This window comes from Austrofundulus limnaeus, unplaced genomic scaffold (assembly GCF_001266775.1).
Source record: "Austrofundulus limnaeus strain Quisiro unplaced genomic scaffold, Austrofundulus_limnaeus-1.0 Scaffold521, whole genome shotgun sequence".
NCBI classification, from domain to species: domain Eukaryota; kingdom Metazoa; phylum Chordata; class Actinopteri; order Cyprinodontiformes; family Rivulidae; genus Austrofundulus; species Austrofundulus limnaeus.
This window is the reverse complement of record NW_013952923.1, coordinates 1-9,697: the sequence shown is the minus strand read 5'-3', so window position 1 is coordinate 9,697 and position 9,697 is coordinate 1. Positions and strand designations below refer to the sequence as shown.

General features: G+C 43.7%; 1 protein-coding gene across 1 annotated transcript in view; it reads left to right on the top strand.

The window, feature by feature from the left end:
• Positions 1-9,154, top strand: part of LOC106530431 (pro-neuregulin-2, membrane-bound isoform) — a gene marked incomplete in the record, with an annotated part of 152,745 nt that extends 143,591 nt beyond the window's left edge. The window contains 2 exon segments of the mRNA XM_014026044.1: positions 1,078-1,261; positions 7,945-9,154. Coding sequence (XP_013881498.1) covers positions 1,078-1,261; positions 7,945-8,421 — 661 coding nt within the window.
• Positions 9,155-9,697: the final 543 nt, after the last annotated feature.

The following is a 9,697-nucleotide window of genomic DNA, read 5'->3' as shown; positions in this document are numbered from 1 at the left end:
GTTTCTGTCCATGAAGCTGACACTCCAACTTCCAGTTTCTGTCCATGAAGCTGACACTCCAACTTCCAGTTTCTGTCCATGAGGCTGACACTCTGTCTACTTTTAAGATTAGACTGAAGACTTTCCTTTTTGATAAATCATATAGTTAGACTTAGGTTTCCTGAATTATTCTTCATTTCTGCTGCTATAGACTTAGACTGCTGGAGCACAAACTGAGCACATTTCCTCACTCTGCTGTTGTCTTTGGTCTCTCTTCTCTGCATGTTTATTATAATTATTTCTATCATGTTTTTTCTTTGTCTCTTTTCCAGAAGAAGGTGCACCTGGACCAGTCCYGGACCAGTTCTTCTGTGTTTTTCTGTGTCTCTTTCCTGTCCTCCAACCAGCCGGTCGAGGCAGATGGTCTCCTGTCCTGAGCCTGGTTCTGCTGGAGGTTTCTTCCTGATCAGCAGGGAGTTTTCCTCTCCACTGTTTGCTCAGGATGGGAGACTGTGATGAAGTGATTCAACACAATCTGCTGBTTTCTTCTTTAGATTATTCTTTTTATGTACAGTGCCCTGAGACAACGTATGTTGTGACTTGGTGATATATAAATAAACTTGAACTTGAACTCCTCTCCTACTGGTCAACAGACAGGAAGGAGCAGGATCCATGTTCAGATTGGTTGTGCATGCTTGTGCTGCCTCAGTTTAGCTTAAAGTTTAAGGTTTAGTTAAAAACAAAGGCAAGGAGGAAAAACACTTACCTGTGCCTTATTTACATAATGTGGCAGAAATGCAATGAAATGTAATGTAATGTAAGTTTTGGTCCTCCATAGAAATGTGTCTCTGAAAAGCTGCTGTAATGGCCATATAGCTATATCTCATCTCTGTCTCCCTACAACTGAACAAGAACAGTCAGCCCTGACCCCCACATCATGAACACATGATGGGGTCATGGTAAAAGCATATGAGTCGGACTGAAGAGTAAAGGGAAGAGATTCAGCCTTATTTGGCTTTGATCATTGAAAAAGATCTCTAAATATTTACAATGTGCTTCAGTAACTGTACTCATTTGATTTCCATCATTTTTCTCTAGGTATGTGTCTGCGCTGACCACACCGGCACGGCTGTCTCCTGTAGAGTTTCACTACCCCCCGCTACCACCCCAGGTGCCCACCTTCCAGATCACCTCACCCAACAGAAGCCACGCCCTCTCCCTCCCCCCCGCTGCTGCTGCCTACCACAGAGATGACGACCAGCCGCTGCTGAGATGTCCTGATGTACGTAAACAAACGGGTAGACGGTGGCACTACATGATTTGGTAACAAATGCGACCCGTTACATCGAATCGTGGATTAAGTCACAAGTAGTGAAGTGAGATATAGGCCGCTACAGTGCATTGGTAAAATGTTTTTGATAACGGGATTTTATCATAATATGAAGAATGAACCTTATTTGTTGGTGCCATGAAGGAAATGTCTGAAATATAATCCTACAGATTGTTTTAAGCACTTTTCTGAACAGTAGCAGAAAATAGCCATAATTTTGAGCAGAAAAGTCCTAAAGTTTTGTTACAATCCCTGGATGCAAGCTGCAGTACCAGCTGGGAAATCCTGAAATCCAAGCATGGTTTGATATTTCCTCGTTTATTTCAGGGGTCATCCTAATTAGCAAGATAAATCAAGCCATATCTCTGGAACTATTCCTAGTATGGCTATTAAAATGTAGCTTTAAAAGACAGGAATATGAAAATGTGTCTAGGGCTATGTTCGCACTGCAGGCAAATGCGACCCAAATCCAATTTTTTTGCCCCATGCGACCCATATATGATTTTTTTTATGACAGTCTGAACAAGACAAATCCGATTTTTTCAAATCCGACCCAGGCTGTTTCAGTATGTGGTTCTAAATCGAATGCATATCGGATGTTTTCAAAGTGACTGCAGTGTGAACGCTCATGTCACATTCCATCTGACTTTTTCATCAGTGAGGTCGGGGTGAAGGAGCGATAAGAATCAGAATCAGAATCGTTTTATTGTCATTCACACACAACATCAAGATGCAGTGCAGAACCAAATTTGCAGTTTAGAACATCCGTCCGGAGAAACACACACACACGACAAACATGGGGAACGAATGTCCAGGGTCTTTCGCAACTTAGTGCACTACCTTTGCAGCTTAGAATACACACACAATAGGAGAGGTGAGCTGAAAAAAAGAGCTTTGATCCTGTGTTTTATACAGAAAAACACACAAACATACGCTCAAAAAAACTACTCTGCAAAATCAGTGCTGTCAGCTAAGGAGGGGGGGGGGGGGTCAAAACGCATGGTATGGGAAGGGATACAGGGAGCTGGTGACATCCAGGGCAGACTTCGTGCCGGAACCGATCAGAAGACCTCCAAAGTTGTTATCGGTCAAAGCACAAGTCACCAGAGTTCAGTTCTCTGTCTCCGCCCAACGCTGCCTTCAGACCGATCCAAGCACGGGTGAAACGGGTAGGGGTGGGGGGCAATCAAGGCTTTCTTCTCATGTGTCATTCCAGGGAGGTTTTATCATCCTGCGACCAAGGTCACAGCTGTGGCAATCCAATGATAAACATACTGTAATTCTCTAGGGCAAGCAGCCTTTCTTTTACTGCTTTGAGTCTTAACTGCGCCTCTGTGTTGCGAAAAAAGCCAATATTCCAGATTAGTTTACCATCTCACCTCTCCCGTATGAAACTTCACCCAGATGTAGCCTCACTCCTCATGGGCACGCTGCTGAGCTGTGATCCTTGTCAGCACCACATCCAGTCTGTGACTTATATCCCCCAGCATCTGATTCTGTGCGTTTGCAGTGCGGGAAATTCCATCCAAGGTCCCTGACAGCTTTTCACAGACCTGGACTGCTGTCAGGATCGTTTTCATTTTCCAATAAACCAGGACTCCTCCACAGCCAATCAGCAGGAATCCGATTATCATTAGGGCTGCACCGATAAATCAATTCATCGACAACTAATCGATTATTAAAATAATCGATGACTAATTTAATAATCGATTAATAGTTTTCTTTTTCTTTTTTTGTTCTTTACTTTGTTTTTCTCTCCAAACTGCTTTGACACCTTCCACTGCCACATCTGCATTTCTGTCCTTGACACACATGCACAGTAGTGGTAACTGGGGTAGGCCGTGGACGTCACAAGTWSGKCTGCACCGATTAGTTGAAATAATCGATGACATCAATTATGTAAATTTGCCAACGCAGATTTTTTTTATTATCGATTCGCTGTATTACATAACCACCACGTGAATGTTCATGCAATTCCATTTCGGTACCTAAATGCATCATTGCGACCGTATTGGCATAAGAGTGGTGAGTTTTCCATGCTTGTTCTGAACGCAGCATCGCGCAAGAGCGTAATGACRTCAGCAGCCGCTGCTTCAGTTCAGTCTGAAGCTTGAAAACAAGCCTCGCAGCTCCTGGAGTAAAATTTACCGAACAGATCGCCTCTGAATTATCTGCTGAATTAATTATCTTGTGAACACAACGTTCGCTTGCTCAAAGTAAATAAAGTACCACCGCTTTCTTTATTTCATCCACCATTAAACAGAGAGCGGTGTTAGGTCGAGCCGCGTTCCCCCATCAGACGGTTCCCCCATCAGACGGTTCCCCCATCAGACGGTTCCTCCAGCGTCTGAAACAACAGAGGAGCTTCTCGACACACGTCTGACCTAAAGAGCACAAACAGCCAACAAGTGTTGGACATGTTTTGGATGTTCAAAACGTAGCTTAAATACCTTTTATTAATTTTAACTGCATCCTCTTTTGTTTATTTGATTTAAACATATTTGCCTTCCATGGACCTCCATCACACATTTTTCTAGTGGGGAAATGACATCAATAGAAACACGTGGAGCTGGATTTTAATTTGTGCAATAAGACAAAACAGTCTTGTTGTTTTCAACAGTTTTCACCTTAAAGAAATAAGTTACACAACTGATGTTACAATACAAAGAGTTGGATGTTGTCTTGATATTTGTTAATTTTTATATATTGAGAAATATGTTAAATAAAAAATAGTAAATAAATGTTTATTATAGTTTTTCCAGAGAATGACTTGAATTTTGCATGATTTAGTTCATTTGTTAGATTGTTAACATCTTGCACTATATTTCTTTTACTTGAATTTTATATGCTTTGGTTGAGATTTTATGTTGATGTTAAATCTTTTAAGCATTTTTTGTTAAAGAATTGACTCTAGAGTGCATATTTTGTGTTCATGAAAAAACTATTACAGAAAATATTACAATATTAAAGAACTGTTCTTGTTAATTTGATGAAAACATTTTAAATATCCAGTGCACTCACATCAGAATAACTTATAGATTTGTTGTTAGAATATTCGATTAATCGAAAAAGTAATCGTTAGATTAATCGATTAGAAAATAATCATTTGGTACAGCACTAATTATCATAAATCCGAATATAAACACATCTTCGACGTCTTCAATGGAAAGCGGGGCCAGGCAGACTGGATTCCACCCCAGGACCCAGAAACTCTGCCTGGAGCCATGGTTCCACTGGGACAGCTGCGCTGCCCTCGCTCCAATCTCAGAGTGGAAAAACAGTGTCAGTTGCATTCGATAAGACACTAACCTGAAGTCACGCTGTTTAAATCTGTAGCTCCGTGTGTTTACAGCTCTAAAACAGAAGACTATTTGCTTCGTCTTTTTACTTTTAATTTTCCATGTAGATAATAACGTCCAGCCTGGGTCGCGGAGCGTATCGATCCTAAAGTTACTCAGCCAATACTTTATTTCCAGCTCGTTGTTTCTTTCCAAACATAAAAAGCTTCAGAAGCAGGTTCAGATATAAACACTGAACTAAACAATCATGTCAGATAATTATTTAATCAGCTCTGCTTAAACAATAACTTCAGATATGACATGCAAAATGTAGCCTACATGCTAACTCTGTAAACAAACTGAATGAGAAGTCACGTCTTTTACTGCGCATGCGTGTCACATCAGTGCTGTAGCGTTCACACAGGGGTCTGATGCAGGTCACATTTAAAATGTAATGTGAACTTTCATACCAAAAGATCGGATTCTTTCAAAAAATCAGAACTGAACGTTAAGACCTTCAGTGTGAACGTAGCCACTGACATCCATTTATGAGGATGGGTGGAGAAACCTATCCATTTACTGTGCTTGTTATCCCCGGTATTTTTACTGAGTAATAAACATAAATTGTTGCAAATTGCTCCTCCAGCTGTTTCTTATCCATACTATTTGCTTTTACAGACTTGTGTTAATCCTTTTCCACATTTTTTGAGATGAACTGCTACCATCAAACTCAAAATCATCTTGTTGCCCACATAGTAAAATTTGTCTGGTCCAGTTCTGGCCCACACAAGGAGCTAATTCTCTAGCACTTGGTCCAGATACTGCAAAGTTGGCTTTTTGATGGCAGGTGCCATCTAAAAACCAGTGTCATGATTGCTATTTTTGGTCCATATCTGGTCGGCAAACCACTTGCAATGCCAGCAGTCAGCCAGAAGTGCCAGCTTGGCACCAGATCTGGCTCACACCTACTTTGTAGGTGTGTTTAATTGTGAAAAGAATTATGGGTTGGTGAGATTTGCAAATAACTGCATTTTGTTTATTTATTACTTATTTACATTTTACATAAAGTCACATTTATTTCTGAATTCAAGTTAGATAAAGTTTCCTTGCTGATTTTATTCAGGGTCAAGCTGGGCTTAATGGTGTTTTGAGCTCTACAGCCCTCTGTTGCCATGGAAACAGGACTCGAGCTTGCTAATTGGCTAGAAATGCGTTTACTGTCTGCACAGCCAAAACAGTGGTCAGAGTCTGTTTATACAGAGAAACACACAAAGATCCCATGTGAAAGTGGAAGGCAAATGTACATCCTGTTATAGTCAGAAAAATAATTGCTAGTGTAGGTTCAAATGGAATATGATCCAAACAACACTGCTGCAACAGGCTTTTATGGTGCCTCACAGTTACAACCCCGAGTCAAACACTTTTAGTATCACTCAGTTAAGATGATGGTAATGGTACTGAACTTATAGAGCGCTTTTCAAGTCCCTCCGGACCCCAAAGCTCTTCACACTAACAGACATTCACCCATTCACACTCACATTCACACACTGATGATGACAAACTACACTGTAGCCACAGCTGCCCTGGGGCACACTGACAGAAGCGAGGCTGCCATGCACCGGCGCCACCGGACCCTCTGACTGCCATCAGTAGGCAAGGTGGGTGAAGTTTCTTGCCCAAGGACACGACGACTGAGACGGCTGGATGGGGGATCGAACCAGCGACCTTCCGGTTCCAGGATGACTCCCCTAACCACTCCGCCACAGCCGCCCCTCGATGATTGATATTATTTTGGTGTAAAACTAACCAGCATAAACCTAAAGCAATAAACTAAAAGCTTATTAATTCCATCCGTCCATTTTCTGCCGCTTATCCAGGGTCTCGGGGGCAGCAGCTTAAGCAGAGAGACCCAGACTTCCCTCTCCCCAGCCACTTGGGCCAGCTTGGTCATCCTAACCAGCTGACCGAGCCGCCTGATCTGGTTCCCTCCAGGATGACTGAGCTTCTCACCCCATCTCTAAGCGGGAGCCCAGACACCCATTGAAAGAAAACTCATTTTGGCCGCTTGTATCTGTGATCTCGTTCTTTCGGTCACTACCCAAAGCTCGTGACCATAGATGAGGGTAGGAACGTAGACCGACTGGTAAACCGAGAGCTTCACTTTCTGGCTCAGCTCTCGCTTCACCACGACAGACCGGTACAGCGCCCGCATCACTGCAGACGCAGCACCAATCCACCTGTCGATCTCCCGCTGCATGACAACAAGACCTCGAGATACTTAAACTTCTCCACTTGGGGCAGGACCTCCTCCCTGACCCGGAGAAGGCATCCTACCCTTTTCTGGCTCAAGACCATGGTTTTGGATTTGGAGGCATTGATCCTCATCCCGGCCGCTTCACACTCGGCTGTGAACTGCTCCAGTGAGAGCTGGAGATCAGGATCTGATGAAGCCAATAGGACCACATCATCCACAAAAAGTAGAGATGTGATCCTGAGGTCACCAAAAAGGATCCCCTCAACACCTCAGCTGCGCCTAGAAATTCTGTCCATGAAAGTTATGAACAGAATCAGTGACAAAGGACAACCTTGGTGGAGTCCAACTCTCACCGGAAACGAGTCCGACTTACTACCGGCAATGTGGACCAAGCTCTGGCACCGGTTGTACAGGGACCTAACAGCCCGTATCAGTGGGCCTGGTACCCCATACTCCTGGAGTACCCCCCAACAGGAGTCCCCGAGGGACACGGTCGAACGCCTTCTCCAAGTCCACAAAACACGTTTAGACTGGTTGGGTGAACTCCCATGCACCCTCCAGGACCCTGCTGAGGGTGTAGAGCTGGTCAAGTGTTCCACGACCAGGACGAAAACCACACTGCTCTTCCTGAATCCGAGATTCGACTATCCGATGGACCCTCCTCTCCAGGACCCCCGAATAGACCTTACCAGGGAGGCTCAGAAGTGTGAGCCCCCTATAGTTGGAACACACTCTGTGGTCCACCTTTTTAAATAAGGGGACCACCACCCCGGTCTGCTAATCCAGGGGAACTGCCCCACGCACGAACTGCTCCACGCAATATTGTAGAGTCGCATCAACCAACGCAACCCCACAACATCCAGCTTATTAGTTTGTGAGGGAAAATGAACAGCTGACAAATGACCACTGGCACACAACAGCTCCAGATTTTTGTAAAAGATATGAAAAGATGTCAGAAAAGGTTTGGTTTACCCATCTTTCTTTACGTTTGTTGAAAGAAAGCATAGAATAGGACGTAATAACATTGGGTGGCTTCTGTTGTGACAAGCAAACATTTTTAGAAAATGTATTTATTTCATTTTATTTATTTATTTTCTTGTTAGGATGGAAGTTTATACCGGCAGCCCCGGCGTCCACGGCGACCCTATCTGACGGAGAGCACAGGAAGTCTCCCCTCCAGTCCCTACCATCTACCCGATGACGAAGCCTACGAGACGACGCAGGAGTACGCGTCCTCGCGGGAACCCATCCGGAGCCGGCGCCGCCCCCGACGCAACCGCCTCAACGGACACGTCTCCCAGCGCTCGGTGGGCCTACGGGACTGCAGCTCGCAGAGCTTCAGCCAGTCGGAGGAGGAGGAGGAAGAGGAGGAGGACGAGGACGCTCACGGGGAGAGCACACCATTTCTCAGTATGCAGAACATGAACATGGACACGCCCGTATCAGCCTCGGGTTTCCGCTCCACGTCTAGCGCGGACACGCGGACTCACCGCGGGCTCAGTCGGCCCGGCGTGCGCAGCAACGGGCAGGGCCGCGGCTCCCAGTCGCAGCGCTCCAAGGCTGACAACATGCCTCTTTAAGACTGGACCCCGCCCCCTCCCTCCCCACTCCTAACACCTCTACCACGCCCCTCCACCTCTTACACTCCCCTCCGTCCTTCACACAACCTGTGGACTAGAGACCTGCACCTAGGAGAAATATTTTTATTTTGTATAACAGACAGATATTCTAAACAAATGAAATATTTATTTTCATTTCAGCAAAAATTGTCTACTAGCTAACAGCAAAGACTTTTTTATAACGGGGGGATATTTATATGTAAAGTTTTTTGATTTACAGCATTATGAGAGATGAAATATAAGAGAATTATGTGCCAATTTTTTCACAAGTTAGATTAATAGAATAATATTGTGGTGCCTTTTGCTGTATGCTGAAGTCGGAGGTCCCGTTGAGTTTTTGTAGCTTTTCTTATGAAGACTCCTCATTTTTATAGAGACCGACCCTCTTTCTTCCTATTGCTTTGGTTTTAGTTTCGATTTGTTTGTTTGTTTTTTTCTCTCATTTGGGATCTTCCTCTTTTTGAACTGTGATCAAATTATGTCATCATGCAATATTGATTCCTTCTGTGTAAAAGGTGTCTGTTTACATGACCCACTCGTTCGTTTCACAGGGACGTTTAGTCAACTGGATGTGTAGGGTAGAGAGTTTTGATGAAGGTTCGTCTGTCATTAACGTCCTCGTTCGCACTTATTTGTTGTTTCTGTGAAAAGAAGAGTGGTCAGTTGTCATAAAGTAAAGGTGACTTCCTATGTATGGTTGTGGTCAGAAGTTTACATCCACTCATCATGGACATGATGTCAGATTAATTTTGGGGCTTTTAATAACTGATTTGAACTGTTCTTTTTCCAGAGTGTAAGGAATATCCAACTTCAACAAACTGCAAAAACATCTGGATGCACAAGATTTAATTTATTGTTTTTTTTTCCTCTAATCCACTCTGGGTCATAAGTTTAAATACAGGTTAGAATATACACATTCGCCTAAAACCTTTTAATAACTAGTGCAGATGATTGTAGAATGGCTTCTCCAGTGGTGGGCAGCAGTAATCTAAAAACTAGAAGCACTCGGAGAGTGCAAACCTCCACCAAGACCAATTTCCCCCATCCTGTAAGAGTTAATGCACAAAAGCAGAAATGGAAACACATTTGCCGAATAAGTTCTGACGTAGTGAACATTTAAGCAGCAGTATGCACGGGATTTCTTCTCGGTGGTCTAATGTGAAAAAATAAATAAAGTCAGACTCGTCACCCGACGTTATTCATCGTCAAACTGATGTGGGATTAAGCTCCTAAGTTT